At 57.8% G+C, this 26,654-nt stretch overlaps 4 protein-coding genes and 1 long non-coding RNA gene across 8 annotated transcripts in view; 2 read left to right on the top strand and 3 right to left on the bottom strand.

The window, feature by feature from the left end:
• VWA5B1 (von Willebrand factor A domain containing 5B1) overlaps nt 1–2,085 on the top strand; it is a 28,016-nt gene extending 25,931 nt beyond the window's left edge. For all 3 annotated transcript variants that reach the window (XM_085559041.1, XM_085559043.1, XM_085559042.1), the window contains one exon: nt 102–2,085. In XM_085559041.1, coding sequence (XP_085415167.1) covers nt 102–809 — 708 coding nt within the window. In that variant the 3' untranslated portion in view covers nt 810–2,085. The remainder of the gene's footprint in view (nt 1–101) is intronic.
• A 12,059-nt stretch (nt 2,086–14,144) lies between these two features.
• CAMK2N1 (calcium/calmodulin dependent protein kinase II inhibitor 1) lies at nt 14,145–15,480 on the bottom strand. Its single transcript, XM_021533767.3, has 2 exons — nt 15,269–15,480; nt 14,145–14,449 (listed from the first exon to the last, which is right to left on the bottom strand). The coding sequence occupies exons 1-2, from the start codon at nt 15,426–15,428 to the stop codon at nt 14,379–14,381; spliced, it is 231 nt and encodes a 76-aa protein (XP_021389442.1). The 5' UTR covers nt 15,429–15,480; the 3' UTR covers nt 14,145–14,378.
• A 2,291-nt stretch (nt 15,481–17,771) lies between these two features.
• On the bottom strand, nt 17,772–22,122 carry MUL1 (mitochondrial E3 ubiquitin protein ligase 1). Of its 2 annotated transcripts, none has more exons than XM_021533765.3 (4): nt 21,995–22,122; nt 20,821–20,908; nt 19,802–19,922; nt 17,772–19,110 (listed from the first exon to the last, which is right to left on the bottom strand). In XM_021533765.3, exons 1-4 carry the CDS (start codon nt 21,995–21,997, stop codon nt 18,390–18,392), a joined length of 933 nt encoding a protein of 310 aa, XP_021389440.1. In that variant the 5' UTR covers nt 21,998–22,122; the 3' UTR covers nt 17,772–18,389. The 2 variants fall into 2 exon arrangements, with proteins under 2 accessions (XP_021389440.1, XP_021389437.1); XM_021533762.3 differs by lacking the exon at nt 21,995–22,122 and adding an exon at nt 21,008–21,165.
• Nucleotides 22,123–22,406: 284 nt separating this feature from the next.
• FAM43B (family with sequence similarity 43 member B) lies at nt 22,407–23,652 on the bottom strand. The gene has a single exon (XM_021533766.3). It carries the CDS (start codon nt 23,502–23,504, stop codon nt 22,614–22,616), a length of 891 nt encoding a protein of 296 aa, XP_021389441.1. The 5' UTR covers nt 23,505–23,652; the 3' UTR covers nt 22,407–22,613.
• A 721-nt stretch (nt 23,653–24,373) lies between these two features.
• Nucleotides 24,374–26,637, top strand: LOC146765682 (uncharacterized). The gene is made up of 3 exons (XR_014949821.1): nt 24,374–24,507; nt 26,100–26,212; nt 26,618–26,637. It is a non-coding gene; the product is annotated as an uncharacterized LOC146765682 (long non-coding RNA).
• Nucleotides 26,638–26,654: the final 17 nt, after the last annotated feature.

The following is a 26,654-nucleotide window of genomic DNA, read 5'->3' on the forward strand; positions in this document are numbered from 1 at the left end:
CAGAGATGGAGAGCTGTTTCATCCATACACACCATTTTGCTGAGCTATTCACAAGTGGCTGGTGTGCCAGAGCTTCCCTTTGTGCCCACCACCCCTTGCAGGTGTCCCTGCAGCTGGCCTGCGGTGCCTTCCTTCTGAATTCAGCCTTCTGTAACGCCGTCAACATCCCCATGGAGAAGCTGAAGTGGACATCACCCTTTGCCTGCCACCGCGTGTCCCTCAGCCCCTCCGGCTCCTACAGCAGCAAGAGGAGCAGCCCCGCCTCGGAGCGCAGAACCCCGAGCCGCAGCCAGCAGCTGCTGCTCCCCAGCGGGCAGAAGGGCCCGAGCGCTGGAGCCCTGGCTCGGGCAGCAGCGCCGGAGGACACCGGCCGCCTTCGGCACCTGTCGGGCAGCGCGGCCGAGAGCATCTCCCGAGCCCTGAGAGCCGAGAAGGAGCTGTGCCCCCCGGCCATCACCATCCGCAGCTTCTCCTCCCCCGCCGACGGCGGCCGGGGCTGGGGCACCGCCGGCTCCGAGCTCCAGGCTCTGCTCTTTGACGTGGAGCTGCAGCAGCACACGGAGCCCGAGGGGATGCTGTGGGCCACGGCTGTGGCCCTGGCCTGGCTGGAGCACAGCTCAGCTTCCTACTTCATCGAGTGGGAGCTGGTGGCTGCCAAAGCCAGCCTGTGGCTGAGCGGGCAGGACTTCCCCGAGGGATGCAGCCTGGCCACGGTGAGAGCTGCAGCCCAGCAGCTCTTTGTGCTGCTCCGTCACTGGGATGAGAACCTGGAGTTCAACCTGCTGTGCTACAACCCAGGCAGTGTGTAAGAGGAGCAGGAGGGAGGCTTGGGCAGATCAGTGAGGGCACAGGAACGGGGATTTATCCTTAAGGAAATGCCTCCAACTCCTCTGCTGCAGGGATGTATGTGTTTATTAGAGCAAACCCTGCAACCAGAGCAGCCTGGGCAAAATCCTGCACTCAGCCGTCAGGAGTTTGCCCTAGAAGGGAACCTACCACTGCCTGCAGTAGATGCTTTTTATTTTCAGCTAGATCAGCACTTCCACCTACAGCAGTTCCCTCTGATCCTCTGGTCCAAGCCCAGTCTCCAGAGCAGATCTTGTGGCCCGCTCCACTTTCCCTGTCCTTGCTTAGATGCCTCTTCCAGCTCTGAATCACTGCCAAGCCCCTGCTGCAGCCCCTCAGCCCCGAATCCCTGCTTTCCTGAGGCTTCTGCCTGGCTCCTGCCATCTCAGATGGCTTTCAGAGAAAGCAAAGGTCTGACAACATGCTCGTCTCCTGGATAAAAGGGAATCTGAGCTGGGAATGAGCATGTGAGAGCAGCCCCTCTGTCACAGCCAGGAGAATAGAGCCCAGCCACACAAACAATCCGGGCCAGTTGGAGGCTGGGACCAAACCCCATCACATCCACACAGTGCTGGGCTCCCTCAGGCCCTCTGCAATCCCAGCAGGAGTTTGTGAGATCCCTTGCAGCCAATGTGTGCCTTTGGAGCTTCAGAGGCAGAGCCAGGGTCCCGGGATTGAAGTGCCTACAGGGGGAATTGCATGCCACTGTCTCCAGAGTGGCTGCAGTGCCCGTGGAGCCCATCCGGAGCCCGCTGCCCTTTGCTCCCTCCCTTGGCATGTAGCAGCCTTGCCTGGCCCAGCAGGCTTCTGTCTCATGTCTGTGTGTCCAGGGTGACACAGGAGGGAAAGCAGTGCTTGGGACCATGAGCACCCCTCTGATCTCTCTCTGGTGTCACCTCTCCAAGGTCCCCAGGACCGTGCTCCCCCAGAGCATCCCTCTGGTCTCTGCTCTCGGTGTGGTGTCTCCAGGGTCCCCAGGATTATCCCTCTGGCTTCACCTCTCTTATGTCTCCAGGAGCTTCCCTCTGGTCTCTGCTCTCAGTGTCAGCTCTCTGGGTTCCCCAGAACTTCGAGCACCCCTCCAGTGTCTGCTTTGATGTCACCTCTCTGAGGTCCCCAGTGTGGCAATGCTCAGTGGTGCTGCAGGTGCTGCAGATTCACCGGTCGGGTGCCTCGGCACAGTCGTGTTCTCTGTTGTTGCAGAAGTGTTGTTGTCCCAGTAAATCACAGCCTACTCTACTTCCCAGTGTGAGTTCTTTGTTTTGGGGTGGGTTCTTGGTGGGTTTCCCTGGGGCCAGCCCAGCTGGTTGGAGCACTATGTAGCTGTTCAGTAAAACACCCCCCAAAAAACCCCATGATGATTGAGTGTGTGAGTTTAGGTCTGGGTTTCAGAGGGGATAAGGAGCTTCCTTCCAGTTTTGGGGAGTTGTGTTTTGCAAACTCTGGATCGAACATTTGGTAAACTGATGCATCTAGGATTTAAAAAAAAAAACCAAGGGAAATTTGGTTTAATTATTCTCTGAGGCAGAGATGGAGCTGGGAAATCTGCTGTCTTTCTCTGCATAGTTTAACCTGTTACCTTGGTCAGCGCAAGGAAGCAGAAATCCCACACCTTCCTTAATTAGTATTGTAATTACAGGACTTGATAAAGCAGCCATTGTGTTTTCCAATCCAAAGCAGGACATACGAGCTCTGCCGTCCTTTATTTGCCCCTTGGCAGGCAAGGAGCCCCTCAGATGCCCTCCTGCTTTTAGTGACCTCTGTATCTATACATATATCACAAAAAATGGACACTTCTAGCCCAATTTCCTCCCTCTGGACACCATCTCCGGGGATGGAGATCTCCCAAGAAGGGAGTTGGTGTCTCCAGCCCCAGCATCTCCAGAGGCCCCCTCAGAGCACCCTCTTTGCATCCAAGCGGATTTTCACGCCAGTAAATATTTTCCTTAAAGGAGGACGCTCCGGGGTGCTGTTGCCGGGGTGACCGCAAGTGCCTTATTAAGAGAAATTAGTTTGACTACAGTTGTCAGCTGTGGCTTAATAACTAACCCCCTTGACGCTGTGCAAATAAATATTTGCATGCAGCGCCTGCACGGGGAGAAAGAGACGTCCCATCCCGGGCAGCCTCGTGCCAAGGGGCGTTTTGGGGAGAGAAGCGGCCAAATTGGGGTTATGGCGAGACCCCTCCGTGTGTCCCCCTGCCCCGTCCCGCCTGCGCTGGGGAGATTCTGCCCAACTTCCCTCCTGCCGCAGGGGCTCATTAGCCGGGAACCGGAGGAGCCTTTTCGTGCTTGGAAGGGTTATGAAATCCGAGGGAGAGGGGGAGGACGGGAGAGCTTAAAAAAGAGCCGTCGTGTCCCCCCGCCCCAGAGCCAGCCGTCGCCTGCCGAAGGAAAAGGGCTGGCACAGATTCCAGCGCAGATTGCGCCTCTGCCCCGTCCCTCCGCCAACCCGCCGCCGACGGGCGATGCCGCGGGGCGGAGAACTTCGCTAGAAAACCGCATTTTAAAGAGAATTTGCCACCTTTGGTGCGCGTGTGTCCCAGTGTGAGAAGAGCGGGGGCAGAGGCCGCGCTGCAGCCGCAGCCCCGCGGGGCGCCCGGTGCCATCCCGGTGCCATCCCGGTGCCATCCCGGGGCCATCCCGGTGCCATCCCGGGGCTGCTCCCGGTACCATCCCGGGGCTGCTCCCGGTGCCATCCCGGGGCTGCTCCCGGTGCCATCCCGGTGCCATCCCGGTGCCATCCCGGGGCCGCTCCCGGTGCCACATCCCGGGGCTGCTCCCGGTGCCATCCCGGGGCTGCTCCCGGTGCCATCCCGGTGCCATCCCGGTGCCATCCCGGGGCCGCTCCCGGTGCCACATCCCGGGGCTGCTCCCGGTGCCATCCCGGGGCCGCTCCCGGTGCCATCCCGGGGCCATCCCGGGGCTGCTCCCGGTGCCACATCCCGGGGCCATCCCGGTGCCACATCCCGGGGCCATCCCGGTGCCACATCCCGGGGCTGCTCCCGGTGCCACATCCCGGGGCTGCTCCCGGTGCCATCCCGGGGCTGCTCCCGGTGCCACATCCCGGGGCTGCTCCCGGTGCCACATCCCGGGGCTGCTCCCGGTGCCATCCCGGGGCTGCTCCCGGTGCCACATCCCGGGGCTGCTCCCGGTGCCACATCCCGGGGCTGCTCCCGGTGCCATCCCGGGGCTGCTCCCGGTGCCATCCCGGTGCCATCCCGGGGCCGCTCCCGGTGCCATCCCGGTGCCATCCCGGGGCTGCTCCCGGTGCCATCCCGGGGCCATCCCGGTGCCATCCCGGGGCCGCTCCCGGTGCCATCCTGGGGCCATCCCGGTGCCATCCCGGGGCTGCTCCCGCTGCCATCCCGGGGCTGCTCCCGGTGCCATCCCGGGGCTGCTCCCGGTGCCCTTCGCTCCTCTCCTCTCCATGCTGGGAAGGAGGTCTGAGCCCACCAAACCAACCTTCACCCCAGAACCCCAACGGGGGAGCAGCGTGGGGCTGTCTCGCGTTAGCTACAAAATAGTTTTGCTTCGGGCATGTCTTTGGCTTTGATTTTCCCCATCCCAGGACCCCGGGCATGCCGGCGGGGGATGCAGCCAGTTGGTGCCGTGGGCTCCATCACTCCTGAAATAGAGCCCAGGGGCAGCTTTTGGGTGTCGGAGGCATCTGAGTGAAGTCATGTGGATGTTATGCAAGACTTGATGATAGGTTGTAAACAGCTATTAAAGTGATTGACAGACCCAGGACGAAGTTTTGATGGGGGGGGGTGGGGGGGGGAAGAAAGGGGAAAGATGAGTAATAATGATTAAAATAATTATCAAATCGAGACGTTCCTTGAATTAGAGGAAAGTTGTGTGAGGAGGGAGGAAGATGGAGAAATCACATTTGAGCGCTTCCCTCAGCTGGGGGTTGGGAGGATGGGGCAGATACCGAGCACATGAAGTTTGGAAAGGAGGGTTTTGCTTCTTCAAAACCAGCTAAAAAAGCAATTTCAGCAGAAACTTGACAGATTTGGGTTCACTGAGTGCCACTGGGTGATGGCACCCCCAAAACCCAAGGGCTGAGCAACCCAAGGAGAGCAGCCCTGAGTTAATTAGGAGAAACAAGCAGATTATGGGGAAGACAGCTTCTATTTATATATAAATACTCCAGTAATCAGCAGTGAAGGGCAAGGGAAATCCAATAGAAATATGTGACTGTTTAAGAAGCTTTCTGAGCAAAACGTTACACAATCAGTTGTGTTTGCCTGGGTCTCGCTCCAAGTCCCAAGAAATTAAGGGGAAAAAAAAGAGTGACCCTGAGCAGAAGGAAGGAGAAGGGATTTGTAGAAGCTTCTGCCCATCAGATAAGGGGGAATCTCGGGACCCTAAATGGGGGTGTCACGGGTGCTAGCAGCTCCCTTCGACCCCAAGCCCCCCAGCTTTGCCCCTAGACCCAGCGAGCTCCACACCTGACAATGCTGGGGGTTGTACAGTTACCTCCAGGTGAATTCCACTCGGGATAAAAGATGCCTGGAGCTCTGCAGTGCTCCCAGGGCGCTGCTGTCAGTGGGTGCTGCCACGGAGCAGAAATAGCTGCCGGCCGCCCCCCGATGTCACACATCGCCCTCGCTGCCTCCCGCAGCTCGGCTTCAGCCCAGCACAGCGGGGACGCCGGGGGGCTGCGGGGGTGCCACTGCTGACACCCCAGCAACGCTTCCCAGCGGCAATCAGACAGTTGGATGCTCACCTTGGTGCTCCCTGAGCAGCTGGGCTTTGTGTCCTTTGGTGTCGTTTCCCCTCCCAGGGCAGCTGCACTGAGATTTTGGGATTTGTTATCTTGAAGGCAAGATAGGACCCGAGGCTGAGGTTTGGGGGTGTCTCAGAGGAGGGTTGGGTGCATAGCTGGAGGGTCTGACCCTGCCAGTGAGCTGGTTGTGCCAGTGCTGTGCCTTTGGGGTGCCTGCTGTCCCCATAGAGTCATTCCCTATGTAAAGAAGGAGGATGGAAAATTTTCCCCTTGCCTGCAAGGAAGCAGCATCATTGCCCAAGGGTCACTGGTGAGTGTTTGCTTCAGCTCTGGGTGTGCCTGTGGCTTTGCAATGTGGGTTTGTGGGGCTGTGTTTAAATCAGGAGAATCAGCCCCCTCTTGTGCAATGACCTTTTCTGGTTTTCTTTCTGTGCCACCTGTAAAGTTACCTTTGGCATGGGAAGTTTGTGCTAGGCTGGGATGCACATGAGTCCTGCAGGTGCCTGTGCCCTCCATGTGCGGCCTCTTGGGGGGCTCCCCTTTAATTGTTAAAATAATTAAATCTCCCCAAGACACAGATATGATATTGCCATACTTTAAAAGCCAAGCTAGAGGTCTGCAGGCTTCTCTGCTCATTAAATTAGAGGATTTCTTAGCTTTTTGTTGTGGTTTTTAATCCTTTCTTTGCACTAGGCATGGGTAGTGAGAGCATGTGGGTTGTGGGGTAGGAAAGAACTGAAGTCAAAACATCAGCACCAGTGCATCAGGCACAGCTCCGAGGAATCCTGGAAAGGAAGCCTGTCAAGGGTACAAATTCCTTGGGAAAGATTACTTGGTTGGCATTGCAGGTTCTTAAAATCCTCTCTGGCCACATTCTCCTTGACAGCCATGGAGTTGAGCCAGATCCAAAGCACCGTGGTTGGCAGAAACAACGTGGTTTAGGCATGAACAACGTGGTTTAGGGCATGAACAACATGTTTTAGTCATGAACGTGTTTTAGGGCATGAACAATGTGTTTTAGGCATGAACAACGTGGTTTAGGTCATGAACCACGTGTTTTACTGTGAGCTGTCCTGTGCCAAACTACCAGAGGGTTGGCCAGAGGCACCCCTGGGTGCTGAGGAGGTGCTGGTTTGAAGGCAGTGCTTGTTCCCCCCGAGAGCAGGACTGGGAGCCCAGGGCTGGTGCTCACTCGTGGGTGTCCTGTCCCACAGAGGTTCCCCGGGAGCCCAAGCCCTGCAGATGCTCCCCAGCACCTGCCTGCTTAAAAGGCTTTAAAAAATGCTTTTCCCCCGGGACTAACCCCATTTCCAGGCCCGGCAGTAGCAGCAGGCAAGTTTGGGATGCCACAGGGTTGGTGTGCTCGCCGGCGCTGGGGCTCCTGGCTGCCTTTTTAGGGCTGTTAAGGTTGAGCTGCTGGTTTCAGTCTGTCCGCAAGGACGGTGAGGGATGGGGTCAGACTGCCGCGGGGGGCTGCGGCACCTCCTTTAGGGCTGGCGACAGGATCGCCCTGCTCCAGACCCCCGGGGCTCCGGGCGTGGATCCCATCCCGAGGCGTGGCCCCGGGGCCCTGGCTCCTGCTCGCTTTCGCTCTCCCCTCGGGGCTGCACACGCCGCTGCCGCTTATGCAAGCGCCGGGAGCCTTGTGTAACGGTGCCGCGGGGTGGGGGCGAGCGCGCCGCGGCATCCGCAGCCCGGAGCATCCCTACCCAGGCTCTCCCTCCGGCCATCCCCAGGGCTGCGTCTGCCCGCCCTTCAGGACTGTAGGATGGATGCTCTGGGGTCTCCTGGATGTTTGCTCCTGCCTAGAGCCAGGGAAGGGTGCAGCAGAGCTCCTGGCTTCCCAGCTGGGAATTAAACTGGGAATGCTGGTACCCCTGGAATGGGTTGACGGGGATCCGTGCCCAGCGGGGGTGGTGGCATGGGGGCAGCTCTCCAGTGTCCCTGAAAGGGCTGTCCTGGAGCTCAGCCTCAGCCTCCCCTCGCTGCTGAGGTTGCAAAGTGATTTTCTGTACCAAACCCTATTTTTTGCTGCTCGTGGGGTCCCCCCGAGCTCCCTCCTCATTCCTGCTTCCCAGCACCTGCTGCGGATCTGGGGCCGAACCTGTTGCTATGGAAACTGGTTATGGATGCTGAGGATGCTGCCAGGGTCTCATCCTGATGCTGCCTCTTGCCTTGCCTTACCCTGCAGTGCAGGGATGGTGCTCTAACCTGGGATCAGGCTGGGACCAGCCCCACTCGGAGAATCCCGGGAGGTTAAACCCAGCTGTAAATGATAGAGGGCTGTTCCACCTCTGTGCATGTCCAGATCCAGTGGGAATAACCCAAGAGCAGCTTTCCTAAGACACCTCATCCAAAACCAGGCGTCTCTCGTGGTTTGCCACCCCTCTGGGGATGTTGTAGGATGCTGTGGCTTAGAAAGGGCTGGGACTGGATTGCACCCAGGTGGGAACTGAGCCTCATCCCAGCTCCACCAGCAGCCTCTGCCCTCCAATGTGGTGTCACAGGGAGGCTTCACCTCACCCTGGGCAGGCTTCCCTTGTCTGTGACCGATGGGAATTGGTGCTTCATGTTTAAAATGATGCTAAGCTGAGAAAATACTAATTAATTAGAGCTAGTTGGAAAATCCCAAGTGCTTCCTTGATGTGGCATCAGCAAGAACCTCCTGTGTGTGTGTGTGTGTGTGTGTGTGTGTGTGCTTCCTCTTCCAAAAATGCATATTTTAAAAAACACTTTAAATACTCCAATGGTCCCCAGGCCTGACTTTTGCTGGATACTGGTGTGTCCAACCCTTGTGGAACCACCAGGAGTTAGAGGGGCTTGAAGGGGCTGCTGCAGGCTGAGCCCCACCACGTGTCTCTTAGTCACGGAGTATTTATTTCTATTTGAGCAGGTTTAGAGCAAAAATGGGAAACAGGAGTTGTGGGGGGGACACAAACAGGCTGCACCGGCTGCCCGGGCTGAGTCAGAGCTGGATCAGCCCCATCTCCACACCCGTGACTCACCGCCGGGTATTTCGGAGTCTTGTGTCACATGGCCTGTTTGGGGATTTATTTTTGTGGTTTGGTTATTTTCCTTTATTTTCCCTTATTCCCCCACCCTGAGAAGGGGCTGATGCTTTGGGTTGTGAACACAGAGCTCCAGGGACTCTGAGATGTTCCCTCTTTGCTCCCCTTTGCCCTTGGGAAAGGGTGAGCAAGGTGGGATATCTGTAAAGGAAAGGGCTTGTGGGGTGTCACATACATCTCTGCAAAAATTATATATATACACCATTGTATGTATTATATAATACCATATCTATTACATAATATTATATAGCATTATATAATGTAATACTATATATATTAATAATTGAGGTGGTGTAGCATGGAGGGGAGCCCAAATTCCTCTGGTTTTCTTCATGTTCCTTCAGGTTCCTGGTGTTGCGTTACCAACACGAGTTTAACAGGGCAGTTGCTATCACAGGCACATCCCGCTGAAACTCAGGGGAGGAATTGTCTTGGAAAAATCTGTGGCAGGGAATCTTCTCCCAAATCCCGTGAGGCTGGGAACTGAGGCAGCCCTGAGCAGGCAGTGGCCATTCTCACCTGCTCACTGAGGGTCTGAAAATACCCAAATGTGAGGCAACAAAGGCATCCCAACCTCCCAGAAAATCCAATCCCCTTCCCAAACCCTGACTGTTCCTCTGAGAAGGCTTTGGTCAGGTTGCAGAGCCTGGTACTGTTCTCAGGTTTGGGTTTTATCTGAGCATCTGCTGCTGCATTTGGCTCCAGCTGGAAATTCGCTTATTTTTTGGGTGAGGTGTCTCCCACTTGTTATTGTCATGCAACAGTTTGACACCTGGAGCAGTGTGTAAATGAAGATGTCTGATGTTTCTCTCCTAAGTGGGAACGGCTGTTTAGAATATCCTAGAAAATTTTAACTCCAGGCAAAATGAAAATGAGGAGCCTGGGGAGGCAGGCAGCTCCACTCCCAGGCTCCCCGAGGCAGCAGCAGCAGGGATCCAGGGATTTTCCTGCACAATGTTCCCAAGGTAAGGAATGCCACACCATGGGAGTGTCTCCTTGACCTCTCCGTAAAATTCCTGGTGAGCCCAGGAAGGATGCTGCGTGTGGGGCAGCATTTCCTTGTCCTCTGGAGACGTTCAGCTTGGGGTAGGACACACAAAACTCCTGCCAGCGCTCAGCACAAGTCTGGGCAGCTCAGTGGCTTGGCCAGATTTGGGAAAAGTGTCCCTGTTCCCTGTGGGGATGCCCCTGGAGACACCAAGAGAGCTCAGGGCCAGCTCCTCCCTGCCCTGCCTTTCCCCAGCTTTGCTGCCTCTGGGGACTTGCCCATTTTAGACTTCTGGGTGCCAATGTGAGTCCCAATGTCCTGCCTGAAGAAATCTGCCGGGAGCACAGAGCCCCAGTGGCCTCTAGTGGCTGTGGGACAAAGATCCCAGGAAAGGGGGACCCGCAGCCCCCCCAGACAAGAGGCACTGGGGGCCCATCCCACCAGAAGCCACTCTTCCCATGGGTAGAGACAAAGGAGAGACAAAGATAAAGCTCCCAAAAAAGCTCCAGGGCCGTGACTGATGGGGGAGCATCCAGCAGGATGGTGTTGCATCCCAAATCCCCATTCCTTGGCAGGGATGGATGGAGAGATTTTGGGCAGCCATTGGGTTTTTCTCATTCCTGTGTTAAAAAGCAGGGGAAAAAATCCCACGTTTTTAAGGAAAGTAAAATTTCTTTCACATCTTTTTTTGATTTTTCATTTTTCTAAAGCATATTTTCTGTCTAATGCCACAGTACAAAACATGAACCCCAGCGGTGAAAACAGTTGAGCCAACGGATCAAAAAGGGTTTGATTCCATTAAAATGACTGGGTTTGTGTCTTCTCCACCAAAGGTCACTAAAGCTGCTTCCTTCTGAGTAATTGTGACTTTTCAACAAGGGAAGAGGGAAGAACTGACCCATTTTATTCCCCAAACCCACAGCATTTGGGGGCAGGATGGAGCATCCCCTTCTGCAGCCCATGCTGTCCCTCCTCTCTCCCCCCTATGATAAATAAATTACTTTAGGAGTGTTGGCCTAGTTTAACATGCCCTAGTTTTGATGGAGGAGGGGAAAGGAAAAAAAAAAGAAAAAAGAGAGACTATTTATTTTGGGCAGTTGCTTCATGGGCGTCCTTTTGGGAAGAGCTTCGGGGGACTCACCCACTCCCCCCGCTCCGCTCTGCCCTGGCTGCAACACACTGCCCTCAATTTTGGTTTCTTTTTCTGAGTTACTGCCTAGGTGATGTGGAAATGAGTGGTGGAGAACTGATGCAGCCCCAGAGTCGTTGAACATTGCTCTGAGCCCCCCAGGATTCGTGTCAGGGGCTGATGCCTCAAAGCCTGTGGAACACCAGCAGCTTTAGAGGTGAATGAAGATACGCCCTGGTTCTGAGTGCAAGAGGTCAGGGTTGGCTTTGCTGCAGGAGCAGCTGTGTTAGCACCTTTCCCCAACAGCAAAATCCCTGGGAAAATGGGATTAGAGCCTTGTTTGGGCATGGGAGTGGGATTTCACAAGTGCTCTGGGTGTCCAGGGGACCTTTGCACCTCACTCGTCCCTCCGGCACCCTGCTCTTCCAAAGGTGCCAAGTTTCCTCCGGTAAATAAACCTGCAAATGGCTCTTTTCTATACATTTTATTTTTTTCCTCCTATTTCTCCCCACCCCTGCCAAAACAAGCAGCCCATATGGGCAGGGTTGGGTGGGGATTTTTGCAGTTTCCATGGGGATTTGGCTCTGGAGCTGCTGAGTGCTGGCTTCTGGGGTTTGGTTGGGTTTTTTTTTCCCCTCTGATCCCTGTAACCGGAGCGTGGTGGTGGCACCAGGCTCCCTTCCCGGCTCCGGCATCTCCCAGCCAAGGTCACCGGGGAGACCGTAGGCAGCGGCCGCCTGCGTTGGGCCATCTGTTAAATAATGTATGCAATAAACTCCTGCCCCGGGGCCAGCTTAATCCTTAAATCCTCCTTCAGAATACCATCTCCTGGCCGTGCGGGATGCCCGGCTCGGTCTCTTGGGCGCATCTTCCCCCCCATTCCGGGTGAATCCCTCTCTCCCCGCCCCTCCATCCCGCATCCTCCCGCACGCGATCCCGCCGGGCTCTCCTGCTCCATTATTGATGGGCCCTGCATGAAAGATGCATATAAAAGAGCGGTTCATAATTTAGCAGAACCTCCTCTTCTTTCAGCCTCCCTTCCCCCTCCGGTCTCAGGCTTTCTCTGGATCATCACCGGCCTCTCCCGGGCATCCAGGTGTTTTTGGGAGGATCCTGGGGATGTGCCTGTGCCCCATCCTTGGATCACCCATAGATGGGCCTGGGTTTCGGCGTGGTTTAAGTGCTCAGAGGTCTTTGATGTATAGAACAAAGTGGGAAATTCTGTTTGGCAGACCCATAGATGAGGTTTTTACAAAAAAAAAGGAGGTTTTTGGTAACTTAATTACCCCAGCGCTGCACCCAGCCCATGGTTTTGTGTCTAACGAGCTCCCAGGCGCCGTGTCCTTGGCACATGTGGGATGCTTGGCTCCTCTCTGGCTATTTCTGCTCTCCCAGAGCCCTGGGCTCACCCCCAGATGCTGACTGGGGCAAACCCCATTCATTTGGGAGAAAAAAACTCCCTTCTGGGGGCCATCTCATGGTTTGGAGGCGCAGAAGGTTCCCCAGCACAGGAAATCCAAAACTGTGTGCAATGTGTCCAACCCACACAGCCACGACCTCGGAGCCGAACTTGCCGGGGAAAATTTGAAAATAATTCAGGATTTTTCAAGGGAGCAATTTAACAAAGCTCCTCATCATATCCTGGATGTGGGAGAGACTGTGTGGGTTAAAAATGGAGCAATAAATAGCAAAGGTGGTGGGGATGGGAACATTGTGCAGCCTTCACACCCCAGCTCCCTGTGCCACCCCAAATTAATCCATCTGCCCCCCAGGTCATGCTGTACAAATCCCAGCTCTGCAGCATCCTGCTTTTATTGCAATATATGATTTTCTTTGCAATAAAATCCCACCCCTGGACCTGTTTCCCATCCGTGATTGCGTCCTTGTTCCCCGGGCACAAAGGTTGGCTCGTGCCCTCGGTGGTGTGGGCAGAAGGGAAAATGGCCTTTTTTAACACCAGGATTTGGGTTTTGGGGAGAAGGGAGGCAATACTGGAAGGAAAATGCCCATTTTCCACAGCTTTCCCCATCAGAGAAGGGGAAGCCACTTTTAATTCCCTATTCCCAACAGCCACACTCAGGACCTAATGTTGAATTTTTCCATTAAATTTGTGCCCCTGAAGCATTTCCCCATCAAACAAAAAATCCCACAAATAAATACGAATCACAATTAGTTATTCAGTGTGAACAGGGGCCTGTGCTAGAGAGTGGGGAGGTTTTCCTTAGTTATTTTGGGATTATTTGGGGGAACAGGGACGGATGCTCATGCTGCTTGGCCCTGGCAGCCCATGGGAAAACACGGCAGATCCGCATTTATAATTTTTTTTTCCGTTTTGTTTCATTTTCCTTTTTATTCGGACATTGCAGAAATAGCCCTGTGTAGTGGATAAAAGTGCAACATACACAATATTTAAGAAAAGGAGGAAAGAAAAACCTGCCTTGAGGTCTGTCAGTCAATCGCAAACAGAAACAAGAACCAAGCCCGGGCGCCAGAGGCGCTTTTTGTCCCCCCTCCCCCGCTTTTTTTTTTTTTTCCCCTTTTGATTTTATGCACGTCATGCAAAATAGTTAAAAAGAAAGATTAGAAAAGAGAAGTCAGAGAAAACCCCACGAGAGATCGACCGAGCCCTGGAAAGAGCAGAAAGCTCCGAGTGCTGCTCGTCTCGGGGAGGGAATCGCTGCCCTCCAGCATCTCCAAGTGTTTGGCACTCTTGTGATTACATTAAATAATTTCTTTTTTATGTATGTTTTAATACAGTCTATTAAAGAGAGGAAACTGCCACAATATAAGGAAAAAAAAAACCAAGATCACCCACACTACAGACTGCATGGTAGTTAGAAAAGCTGAGCGTCCCCCCACCCCCTGTACATATAAAATCTGTCCCTTTGCTCACAGCAACCAAGAAGTACAAGCTTTAAAAAATAAACCAGCAATTCTTCCTTCTTGCCTTTCCTTTATAAAAGTTTTGGTTTTCCCCCTCAAGAACCTTAAAACGTGACTAAAATTAAATATATATATATATATATCTATTTTATATAATTTCCCAACATCCAAAGACATCAACATAAAAAAAAAAAAAAAAAAGAAACTCATACAGAAGGGGATAGCGTGGTACATCCAAGTGCACGGATTCATTTTTGCAAGATTAAATCATGTAAACAAGGTGCCCGCTGGGAACAACCCTGGCCGGAGGGAGACTCCAGGGGCTGTTCCCCCCCACTCCCCCATCTCCCGCTGCCCCCTTTCCTCTTACCCCCCGATCTAGCGCGGCACAAGGTTCAGCAGCCCGAGAAACGCATCCCGAGGAGCTCGGAGCCGCGGCGTGACTCCTCCGTCCGTCCCTCGGGCTGCGGGGGTTTGAAGCAGGTGACTATTTTCCCGATTACATAGAGATATTTTATTTTCTATCATTTTTGAATCGGTGGCTGGGCTCGGGCTCGCTCGCCGCCCTCCCCTCCGCGCGTCTCCGCCGGGCAGGGCAGGACGAGCCGCGGAGCCGCGGGGCGCGGACGGCGCTCGGCGCTCGCTGCGGTCTCGGGGTTATTTTCTGCCGATCACCTGTGCCATGGTAAACCGACCCCACCCCGGGCCTCAGCCCAGCGTCCCCAGGGAGGCTTTAAACACCGGGAGGGGCCTTTTCGGAGAGGTTTTGCAGCACATCATCAATTCTGTCATCTTCAATAACCACTAGAAAGCAGAAAGAAACAGAAGCGCGATGAATTTTTTGCTGCCGCCGTGCTCCCCCCGCCCAAGGTCACCCTGGGGGGGGTTGGAGGGGTCCCACATCCCCGGGGTGGCTGCTGGCAAAGCGACACGGTGCCCGACACGCCGCAGGGTGCCCGGTGCGCCGTGCCCCGTCCCCAGGGAGCGTTCCCGGGATCGCCCCGACGCTGCTGCCCTGTCCCTGGGGACGCTTGGCAAAGGACGTGTCCCCAAGGAAGGTCCCCTCACCTCTGTGCCCTGCAGGTGGTCCCCAGGGAATGTCCCCTGTCCCTAAGGAAGGTCCCTGCTGCCCTGTACCCGGTGAAGTACCCAGGGCGCAATGTCCTGTCCCCAGGGAAGGTCCCGGCTACCCCACACCCGTTGACAGTCCTTGGGACGTGATGCCGACATCCTGCAGGGAGTCTGGTGCATCGTGCCACGTCCCCGGGGACCTTCCCGGTGCCCTGCATCCCCGAAAGGAGCTTGATGCCCCATCCGTGAGGAAGATCCACGGAACACGACGCCCAACATCCCTCAGGGAGCCCGGCGCACCATACCCTGTCCCTGGGGACGGCCCCAGTGCCCCGCATCCCTGGAGAAGGTCCTCGGGACGCGACGCCCGACATCCTCAGGGAGCCCGGTCATCATGCCCCGTCCCTGAGGATGGCTCCCGGTGTCCCGCGTCCCCGGGGAAGGTCCGCGATACGCGATGCCCAACACCCCGCGGGATACCCGCCGCACCCCCGGGGCCGTGTCCCGCATCCCGGGCAGCCCCCGGTGCGCCCCGGTCCCTCCGGCACCCACCTCTCTTGCTGCGGCCGATCTGCCCCAGCTTGGGCGGCCGCTTGCCCTGCCCGCCGGCCAGGAGCCCGTCGCCGCCGCGGAGGCGAACGGGGAAGGGCAGCTGCCCCACGGCCGCGTCCCCCGCCAGCTGCCCCTCGCCGTAGGGCGGCCCCTCCGACATGGGGGCGGCGGGGGGGGACCCGCCGCCGCCGCCGCCCCCCGACAGCCTCCCGGGGCGCGGGGCCCGCGGGCCCGGGGCAGCGGCGCAGCGGGCGCGGGGCGGCCGCCCCGTCACATCCCGGCGCGGCCGGCGCTGCTCGCGGCTCCGCGGCTGCGGCGGCGGCTCCGGCGGCGGCGGCGATAGAGGAGCGGGAGGCGGGACCGGGCGGGGCGGGGCGGGACCAGCTCGGCCCCCGGCACCGGCGGCGGCGCCGCCCCGCGGGCTGAGCCCGCACCCCGGGGATCCCCGGGACTGCCCCGCCGCCTGCCCCGCAGCGTGCCCGGGGAGCGCGGAGCATCCTCAAGGAGCCCGGGCCTGCCCCGTCGCCTCCCCGCGGAGCACGGAGCTGTCCCGGAGCATCCCCGGGCTGTCCCACAGCACCCCCGGAGATCCCAGAGCTGCCTAGCAGACACCCTGCGGGGCCCGGAGCTGCCCCGCTTCATCCTCAGGATTCCCCAGCCTGCCCCTCAGCATCCCTGGGGAGTCCGGAGCTGCCCTGCAAGGGCCCTCGGAGACCTTAGGCGGCCCCACAGCACTTTTGGGGAGCCCAGAGCTGCCCCACAGCCGCATCTGGGGAGCCTAGACTACCCCGCAGACACATTTAGGGAGCTCGGAGTAGGCCACTCCTGGAAAGCCTGGAACTAAGCCCTCCACAGCCCCGGGGAGCCCAGTGCCAGCTCCCAGGAAGCCTGGGCACAGCCCCACTGCCCTGCACACCCAGCAGAAATGAGCCATGGGGGGCTCTGGCGCTCTGTGGGGGCTGCAGCGTGGGGGAACTGGGTGTGCTTGGCTGTGGGCCCCAGGAGCCGTCCCTGCAGGAGCCTTCGGGGCACTGCAGGAGGACTTCTGAGTCACTGGGAGCTTCCCATGGGGTTTTCTGTGCAGTCACCGCAGCAGCAGCGTGGGTCACTGGGGTTACTGCCTGGCAAAGTGAGTGATGGGAAGGTTGGGGATAACATTTTGAGACAGACCACAGCTATGCTGGGTGTTCAGGCATCTGTGGTGCATCTCCCAAAAAGCAGAGCAGGAGGACAGTAGCAACGGCAGCAAAGAACCTGCAAGGCTGAGTTACCGGATTTCCCTGGAATCGGGAGCCTGGCTCATTTTGGGGCCAGGCAGAAAGGAAGGACGGGGTGCCTGGTGGTACCAGGGCTGGGGTGCAGTGTCCTGGGGCTGCTCCCATCTCCAGAGCCCTCGTTTGCTGCGATCCTCAGCCCCCAGAGCTGCACGAGCCCCTCTCCCCCTGCACTCCCGCCCGCCCCCGAGCTGACAGCTCCTTACATAAGGTTGCGGCTACGCCCGAGGTTTCACAGGGAAAGCCTGGAAACAGGAGGCGAGGGGTAACGGGGAAGCACAGCCCCTCCAAGGTGTATTTTTAGGCTTTGCCTGATGCTCCATTCCTGGCCAGAACACCGAGGCTAGAGGCTGTGTCCTGCACTGGTCTGAGGGGTCTGACCGCCCCGCTGCCCCCAGTGAGGGGGTGAGGCTTTTTGGGGTGGTGGTTCCCCTGAGGAGGGGGGACACCTTTCCAACAGATGGGATTCTGTCGTTTCAGTCTGTCTGCTGGGTTTTGGGGCTGCGGTGTGGCTTTTTGAGCTGTGTTTCAGCTGTTCCCTCTGGGATGGGTTTGCGGCTGCCTCGCCCTGCAGGCAGCCACCGCCATCTACAGCTGGTGGGACGCGGCCCTTTCCCGGCACTGGAATAACCAGGGACCTGCTGCTCCTCAAAACCACGCCGTGGATTTGGGACTCACAGCCACGATGGCCTTCGGACACTGCCCGGCTGCTCTGGTTAATGTTTAATGAGGAAACAACCCATCATTTTCACTGTAAATTCAGGGGTTTTTCAATGCCAGTCGATGGGAATGTTTCTTTTTAAATGTGCCCGGGGGATTTGGATGGTTCTGCCTGGAGCAGCGGTGCCCAGGGGTTGCCTCAGCCCTGGGGTTTTCAGCTGCTCTTACTTGAGGCTCCCTCATTCCCCAGGAATGTTTATCTAATTGTCCTCTGAAGGAAATGTTAATTGCAGCAGCACTTTGGGTCCATTAACCCTCTTGGGTGCATATGGGATTTATGACAAAATAGGAATGTCAGGGAAAGGAATTTTCCTTTTTTGTGTCAGTTTGGGGGTTTGGCACCACCTGTGTCATGAGGGTTCAGCAGTGACTGTCATGTCCAGTGCAGGGGGGACAGGTTCCTCCCCCTCAGCCAACCTCCATCATGGCTCAGGACGATCCAGGCTCACCATGTCCACCTCAGGGAGGACAAACCTCACCACTCTCATGGAAATAATCCAACACAGACACACTTTTCATCCTGTTTTATTACTTCACACTCCATTTGCTATCCCAAGCCAAGCCAAGCCAAGCCCAGCCATCAGCCACAGCATTCTCACATCCCCATCCTCACATCCTGGTGTGACAAAGCCATTTTGGGGGGCTCACAGAATTACCTGTGTTCACACCCCTGGTACGAGCTCTCCGACAGCCCCTCCTGCTCCGTTAGGCCTCACAGCCCTCTGGAAGCCTCACAGGAATTCTGCAGCCTCCCAGAACCCTTAATACATTTTATTTCTGTTTTCCCCATGTTTTTATCAGCTGGGTAAGGGGCTGCAGGCTCTGTAAGCATGACACAAACCTTGCAAGTCCAAACCTTAACGGAAGAGCTTCAAGCTGCATCTTGCCCCAGGCACCTCACCCTTTGCAAGGAATCATCTCTCAAAATCACCCCCAGATTATAGCGTGAGCCCTGATCAGCTGCAGAGTCACCTTTTCAGACTCAGCTCTGCCCCCCTGGTGAAGCACCCACTCCCTCAAGCTCCCTCCCCTTCCCCAAAACCCACCACCCAAGCAGTGAGGCGACAAAACCGCTTTGCCAGTGGCAGCTTTAAATCCAAAGTCTCCCCCCGGGGAACCACAAAAAATTAACTGTTGTACAAGGGAACCACCCTGGTGATGCCCTGCCTGCAGATTGGGCACTTTTTGGGATTGGGAAGAGCCTGGTAGCACTCGTGGCAGGAGCAGACGTGGCCACACTCCAGGAAAACGCAGGATTTGGTGCTGCTCAAGCAGACCACGCAGGCGTTCTTGAGCACCTCCCCCCCCTCGGTGTTCGTCAGGCGCTCCTGGGCCAGCCGGAACTCCTCCTGCATCTGCCGGAGGCGCTGCCGCTCCCGGTGCTGCCGGTACTGCTTCCGCAGCAGGAAGAACAGCACGGCGCACGTGGCAAAGCCCGACACCACCGTCAGGATCTTCCAAAAGCGCGCGCCGGACTCTTGCTTCTGCAGCAAGGACTCGAAATCCAGGGAGCTCAGGTAGTAGGGCATGCCCTGCTTTGGGGGCTGCAGCTTGATGGTGGCGTTGTCCAGGACCAGCTCTCCCACGCCGGTCAGGGCCGTGCCCACCTTCAGCATCTGCTCGGTCTCCTGGATGCCCTTGGGGCGCTCCCCGCTGATGTAGTGGCCGATGACGTCGGTGAAGGACTGGACAGACGGGTGGAATTTCTCGTACACCGTCTCCAGGCTGAGCTCAGCAGCCTCCAGAGGCTTCATCACCCGGACGGTGACGCCAGCACCGTCCTCGGCAGGGACCAGGTCAAAGGGGGTGGTGTTGGTTCTCTGGTGGATGATCTTCTCGTAGTCGTTCCTGGGGAGGGAGCAGGGGGGAAGTGAATGACTGCCCCTGGTGGGAAACACTGCCTGGGATCACCTGCTGGGTTTGGGGACTGCCAGATGGGACATGCCTGAGTGGAGCTTCTTTGATGGGGGCCTCTGGAGAACACCTTTCCCCTCATGGCACTGTCCAGGTGTGCACGAGGCCATTCCACCCCCATCTCAGTGCTCCACAAGTAGTGGGGGCTTTCCCCATCCCCACCTACTTCTTCCTCACCTGCCTGTGGCATTCCCAGCTGCCAAAAACCATCCTGTGAGGAGAAGCACCACGTGTCACACATCCCAGTTTGGTGTTGCCAAATGCTTATCAAACTGCATCACTGGGCTCTGCTTCAGCAGCTCTATGACCTCTGGGTGTATGGATTGCCCAAATCCAATTAATTTCTGTTCTGCAAGTGGGTATTTTTTGGAAACACCATCCTCTGGTGGGGTAACAAGGTGGGGCTGATCAGTGTTCAGCTCGTGGTGGGTTACTCGATGTGCTCTTCTCCTCCAGCCCCTCTAAAATCAGCCAAATCCAGCTCTAAAATCAGCCAAGCCCCCATTATGGCAGCTGTCACTGTGGGGGCTACTTTGAGACTCAGCTTTGAGGCACTTGGTCACTCTGGCCATGTCTGAGGTCGTTTCAGGGTGACAGACCCCCCAAGGGCACCACAGGCACATACCAGAGGTGGGTGGTTCTGTTCCACACCATCTTGTGCTCCTGCAGTGTCAGCCTCTGAACCACGCCCTTGCAGTTCTCCACAAACTGACTGCTCAGGGTGTCCTTCACCGACCGCACCACACCTGCAACGGAGCCCAAGGCCAGGTGAGGGCTGACTGAACAAACCCTGGACGAGGGCTGGGAGTGACAGGACCATGGGGAATGGCTTCAATGGGCTGCTAGGAAGAAATCCTTTCCTTCCTGTGAGGCTGGGCAGGCCCTGGCACAGGTGCCCAGAGCAGCTGTGGCTGCCCCTGGATCCCTGGCAGTGCCCAAGGTCAGGTTGGACGGGGCTTGGAGCAGCCTGGGACAGTGGAAAGTGTGGCTGCCCTTGGCAGGGGGTGGCACTGGATGAGCTTTAAGGTCTCTTTCAACTTTTAAGGCTTCTTTCATTCTAGAATTCTAAGATGGAGACAAAAGGGCTGAGAGCCCACATTTTCTGCTGTCAGGAGTCTGTGGCTGCTTGGCAGGGGGGAGATGACCTGATGGGCACAGGAGGAGGAGCTGGGGATGAAATCCCCCAGTGAGGAGCAGCTGTGGGGCAGGATGTGCCCCCCCTCCTCCATTTGGGACACTGCTTTGGGTCCTGTTTGAAAGAAATGTGGGATTTGTCTTTACAAACAAACTGTGGGTCTGCTGGTAGATAAAACTAGATACTGAGAGATAAAAGAAAGAATAGGAAGAACCATAAATGCCACAGGAATTCCACGGACTGACCCAAGGAAAAGGAAAGTGGGGTGAGGTTATACATTAGAAGGGGGACTTAGGTATCAGGCATTTCAGGAAGTCTGTACCTTTCAAATGCCTCAGCCAATACAGAAAGAGAGAGAGAAATGACAATAAAAAGGAGGCTGCATCCTCTAGTAACCTGAGAGACCCCATGGGAAATGCCCATGACCTCTCCCTTGATTTGAATAAAGTCACAGGACTCCTCCGTCTCCTTTTTGGACATAAGCCTCCGGTGTTTGTAGACGACCCTACCTTCTATGACCGCATAGGGCACGCAGCGTCCGGGCGCCTCCAGCAGCAGGGCGCGCAGGTCCCCGTCCAGCCGCACCTTCCTGGCGCCCTGCGGGGAACAAACACAGGCCGCGGCTCAGCCGGCGCGACCAGGCCGCGGCTCGGCGCCCGGGCAAACGCATTCCCCCGTCGCACCCCTCACACCCACCTCGAGCCCGCTGGCCACGCGGGCCTTCTGGCGGTAGATGGAGTAGAGCAGGGCGGTGAGGGCGGTGCTGGCGGTCAGCAGCACGGCCTGCGCGGCCGAGGGCCGCCCGCTGCCCTCCATGGCCGCCTCGCGCCGTTACCACGGCAACCGCCCGGCGCGCGGCGATGACGTCAGAGCGGCGCTCCGGCAGCCGCGGCGCCGCCATGGAGACGGGCGGACCGCCAGGTCGGGGGGCAGAGCCGGACTGCGGCCGCCCCGCACGGAGTGGGGCCGGATCCCGGCCCCGCGGGGCTCTGGGGAGTGAATCCCACCCCTGGGAGTTTACGGGACAGGTCGCAGCCTCCCCACCCCTTTAACCCCACCCCCACCCTGGGGTCTTGTGGGGGGATCAAACTCCAGCCTTACCAGCATCCCCAAATCGCAGCCATCCCTTAGGATCTTGGCAGCTGGCCCCAAATCCTAATGCCACCGGTGTGGGCGGAGAGCATCCCCCGTACCCCCCTACTAGAGGGTGGGGGCAGCCCGAATCTCACCCTTCTGATAAGTTTGTGGGGGCAGTGGTCAGACCAAAGCCTGTCCCCTCGTGGCTAGGAGGGGATATCTCCCCAAATCCCAGCCCTATAGCCCCTTGGGGAAGGGGTTGCAACCCCTCCCTGGCCTGGGGGGGATATCTCCCCAAATCCCAGCCCTATAGCCCCTTGGGGAAGGGGTTACAACCCCTCACTGGCCTGGGGGGGGATATCTCCCCAAATCCCAGCCCTATAGCCCCTCGGGGAAGGGGTTACAACCCCTCACTGGGCTGGGGGGCAGCAGCACCACGTCCCGCCCCCCCAGTGCGAGTACTCAGCCTCAGGACGCAGCCCCCAGCCCCACTTTGCAGAGTCCTTTTCCCACGCCCCACAAAGGGCCATGGCAGGGTGGCAGATCCCTGCTGGTGGGGACACAAACCCCCCCTACCCCAATTCCCACCCCCCACCATTTCCTTACCATCGCTTATTCTGGGAAAGCAGCAAAATGGGAAGAAAAAAATAGAAATGTTTTGTAAATTATTGATCTTCAGGCCCTTGGTGCTGATTTGGAGTGGCCGGGTGGTGCAGGCAAGTTCTGCTCTCCAGTGGGGTCCGAGGGGCCAAAACCCCATCACTGCTCCCCGACGTGGGCGGCACAGCCGCCCCCCCGGCTCTAGATTTAAAAAATCAAGTTGCCATGGCTACGCAGAGCAGCTCTCCCCGCCCTCGGTGCGGCAGGAAAGCACTGTGGCCCTGCAGCCCCCCTCCTTGGCTGGCCTTTCGGGGGGTGAATGCAATATAAACCCCCCAAACTGCCTCAGAGCCGAGCTTAACTCCGCCGTCCGCCAGGCTCCGGGCAAGACACAGGCGCCGTCACACCGCAGAAAACACACATTCACTTTTTTATTATGGCCGCTGCGGAGGAGGCACGAGAGCAGGTTCATGTGCGGGGCCGGGGGGCTCCCCGGGGTGCAAGCCCACCCCCGCCGTGGGTCTCGCCGCGAACGGAGCTGCTGTCTTGTCCGGAGCGGTGCCCCAGGAGGGCCCAGCCGCGGCCGGGGCGCAGGGCGGGCGGCGCGGGGCCCGGTGCCGCGGGCTCAGCACACGGCGGCGCGGGGCCCGCGCAGGCTGCAGCCCCTCATGTCGCTGGCCAGCCGCAGCACGGCCGCTCGCTCGGCGTCCCCCAGGGCCGTGCCGGCGCCGAAGGCCTCCTCCTCCTCCTCCTCCAGGATGGAGCTGAGCCGAGGGGCGCAGCGGGCGCGCTCGGCCGGCGGGCGGTAGGGACACTTGGCGTTGAGCAGCCTGCGGAGGGGCACCAAGGGCACGATGGCGTCGCCCAGGAGCTGCTGCTGCACGTGGCGGAAATCGCTCTGTCTCTTGAGGCGCTTGAACTCGTTGAAGGCGGAGGCCGAGGTCTGGTAGAGCAGCAGGGCCATGGCGCGCGCCTTGTCGGCCTTGGAGACCAGCACGGCGTGGCAGCGCAGCACCACCGCCTTGTTCTTCACCTGGTGCCGGTACACCCAGGCGAACACCTTGGGGTGCCGGCGGTCGGCGGCGCAGTAGGTGATGCGGTGCAGCAGGTACGCGTGGCCCGGCCGGCGGGCCCCCTTCTCGCAGGGCGTCATGCGGATGCCGTGGGGGCCCAGCGTCAGCGTCATCTTGGCCCCGCCGGCGCCCGCCTCGCTCTTGGCCCAGATCTTGCCCACCGCCTCCTCGGTGCAGCCCTCGCCCTTGGCGTGCAGGGTGACGGCGTTGCCCAGGTACCTCACCGTGTACGTCGGGTCCTCCTTGTTCAGCTCCACTTTCTGGCGCTTCCCGCGGAAGACGCTGCCCAGGCGCTCCAGCGGGCACTGGGGCAGCAGGTCCGGGCAGGAGCGGAGGAAGCCGGCCAGCAGCGCCGCGTAGCTCAGCCCCGGCCCCAGGCTCTTGCCTTTGCACTTACGTTCATTTTCCACCAGCACGAACTTGCTCCGGCGCCAGGGCAGCATCTCCGCTCCGCTCCGCTCCGCCAGTGCCGGCCTCGCTCGCAAGCAGCGGGACCACCCCCCCAAGCCCCGAAGCCGGTTTGGGGGGTGTCCCCGCACCCCCCGCGCAGGGGGTGTCGTCCCCTACCCCGGCGGCGGGACGCGGCCCCGTTCCCGATCCGGCTGCCCACGGAGGATGCGGAGCCGTGGAGCCGCCGCGTTCCGGGTGCCGCCTGCGCCTGATGCTGCGGGAGCGGCGGCGGCGGCTGCGGGGACGCGGCTCTCCGTGGGCTGCTCCACCTCCTCGAGCACGCGGGGAGCCGCCGGTGAGCGGCCCCCGCCGGTGAGAGACCCCCGCCGGTGAGCGGTCACCAACGCTGATCGGCCCCCGCCGGTGAGCGGTCACCAACGCTGATCGGCCCCCGCCGGTGAACGGCCCCCGCCGGTGAACGGCCCCCAAAGCTGAACGGACCCCAAAGCTGAACGGCCCCCAAAGCTGAACGGCCCCCAAAGCTGAACGGACCCCAAAGCTGAACGGACCCCAAAGCTGAACGGACCCCAAAGCTGAACAGCCCCCGCCGGTGAGCGGCCCCCGCCGGTGAGAGACCCCCGCCGGTGAACGGCCCCCGCCGGTGAGCGGTCACCAACGCTGATCGGCCCCCGCCGGTGAACGGACCCCGCTGGTCTGAACGGCCCCCGCCGGTGAACGGCCCCCGCCGGTGAACGGCCCCCAAAGCTGAACGGACCCCGCCGGTGAGCGGCCCCCGCCGGTGAGAAACCTCCGCCGGTGAACGGCCCCCAAAGCTGAACAGCCCCCGCCGGTGAACGGCCCCCGCCGGTGAGCGGTCACCAACGCTGATCGGCCCCCGCCGGTGAACGGCCCCCGCCGGTGAACGGACCCCGCTGGTCTGAACGGCCCCCGCCGGTGAACGGCCCCCAAAGCTGAACGGACCCCGCCGGTGAGCGGCCCCCGCCGGTGAGAAACCTCCGCCGGTGAGCGGTCACCGACGCTGATCGGCCCCCGCCGGTGAGAAACCCCCGCCGGTGAGCGGCCCCCGCCGGCTCCGTGCGCGCTCGCTGCGTGCCCCGGCAGGGATTGGAAGCCGGGGGGAATCAAGCCCCCATCCCCATGCAGCCGCCAGACCCCCGGTGCCGACACCCACCGGCGTGAGAGGAAATTCCCTGATTTCCCACCCGGCTGGGGGGTTGATTTTGGGAGGGTCAGATGATGGCTTCTGACACTGGAATGACAAAAAGGTGGGGTTTTCCCCCCAAAGCAGTACGTTCCACAAGGGTGTGTGCCAGGATTTGCAGATCCTGCAGGTTTGCTGGCATTTTTTCTTCCAGACCTCCCTTTTGCTCCTGTTATTTCCAAGCCAATCAGACCTCCTTGCTGCTCCTCTCCTTTTGGGCTGAGCTGGCTTTTAACCTGTTGCTTTTATCTCTGGCCAACCCCCTAAGACAGCTGTTCTCCAGGAGAAATTGAATGTTGTTTCCCCATGGCACAGCTCGGGGGGAATTTTTGGGGAGGTTTTGCAAGGTTTCAGCCCTGCAGTGGAGTCTGAGGCTGCTCCAGGATTCAGTGCCTTTGGCTCAAACCCTGAGTTCCACCTTATTTTTTTTTTTTTCTTACCATCTGGATGTAAAGCAGGGAGACCCCTGGGCTTGGGGATGCTCTGTTTGCCTTGGGATTGAAAAATGAGGTGGAGAAAGGGGTAAAATAACACCATGTGCCCCCACTTTTAGTCTACTTGGGGAAGAAAAACAGAGTGGGGTGTTGCAGGGAAACGGGAAGCCATTTCCTAGCAGCTTCCCAGATTTTCTGCAGTTTGAGTGAAGCAAATACAACCTTAAAATAGCAGCTTCACAGGCAGACAGCACCAGCCCCACTCTCTCACTGCCGCGGCCTCGACAGCCTTGAAGGTTTTTGCAGCCAAAATAATAAAAAATGCATGGATTTGTCTGGTTTTCATCTTTTTTGATGCAAACATGGGCTGTGTGGTTTGCTCCCAGTGCTTGTATGGTTTTGGGGAGATGGCAATTAGGGAATTAGTGCTAATGAGGAAGATTTCTATCCATGATAGCCTCTGTCTTTAGTAATTTCTATTCTTGCCCTCATAATTTTTATTCTTGCCCTCGTTGACTTGAGGTGAGGACTGTGTTTATTTGCTTGGTGTTCATATTGAGAGGGCAGGTGTGGACCCACCCTGAAAGCTTCTTTATTTACAGATCCCACATTATTTGGGTCAGGGGGGGAGGGGGCCTGTGGTGTCCCTCTACACTGGTTTGACCCCACAGTGCCACCCACAAGTTGCCCTAGGACTGGTTTTCCTTTTTTTCTCCCAGATTTTGGGGTATATAGGGGGAAACAACCTGGATTTGCACTTGAAAGCTGTGAAAAAGGGTTGTGGGCTGGTTCAGGGCTGCCAGTCCCTCCTCTCACTCACTGCCCTGGCAAGTAGTGAACTGTGCTTGCTGGGTTCCAGAATGAACAAGCACCCTGGCAGTGTGTGGGAGATGGGTTTCCTGGGTATCCCTTGGACAATACCGATCTCAGCATCCTAGATTTGGGTTCTTGAGATGCCTGTGGTGATCTCACTGTCCCATACTTTATTTCAGCTCCTGGAGTTTCAGCCCCTTCAGAAGCCACTCAAAATTTGGATACTGCTTCCCAGTCTGTTGTGGCTCCTCAGCAGCGACCCAGCAGCAAGATTTGCTGGCAAAACCAGCAGGTAAGGTCAAAATCCTCCCAAAATCCAACAAATTGGACAAAAATCTCAGTGATAAATCCCTGGAGGCTGTGACAACCATTCTTGCAGCTAGAAAATGGAGCAGGAAGCTCCTTGGGCAAGGGGAAAAATAGAGAAATCTTTAATTAAAAAACAATTTGATGATCACCCTGGAGCCCTTTCCTTGTGTGGGCTGATTCCCCTGGAAGCACCGGCCAAACTGAATTTGGGCTCCAGCATGAGGGCATCTGAAATTGGGCTTTTGACCACTTGTGTCTTCAGCCAGTTTCCCCTGTTGACTGTAGTTAGAAGACCTGGGAAATATTATTTTTTATGATAAAAATATATTTCTGTATACTTTGTATGCTTTCAATAATTTAATTTATTTCTTTTGATCTCACTGATCAGGAGCTGTTGTTCCTTCCCCCAAGGAATGATTTAAGGA

Source organism: Lonchura striata, chromosome 21 (genome assembly GCF_050655825.1).
Source record: "Lonchura striata isolate lonStrDom1 chromosome 21, ASM5065582v1, whole genome shotgun sequence".
NCBI classification, from domain to species: domain Eukaryota; kingdom Metazoa; phylum Chordata; class Aves; order Passeriformes; family Estrildidae; genus Lonchura; species Lonchura striata.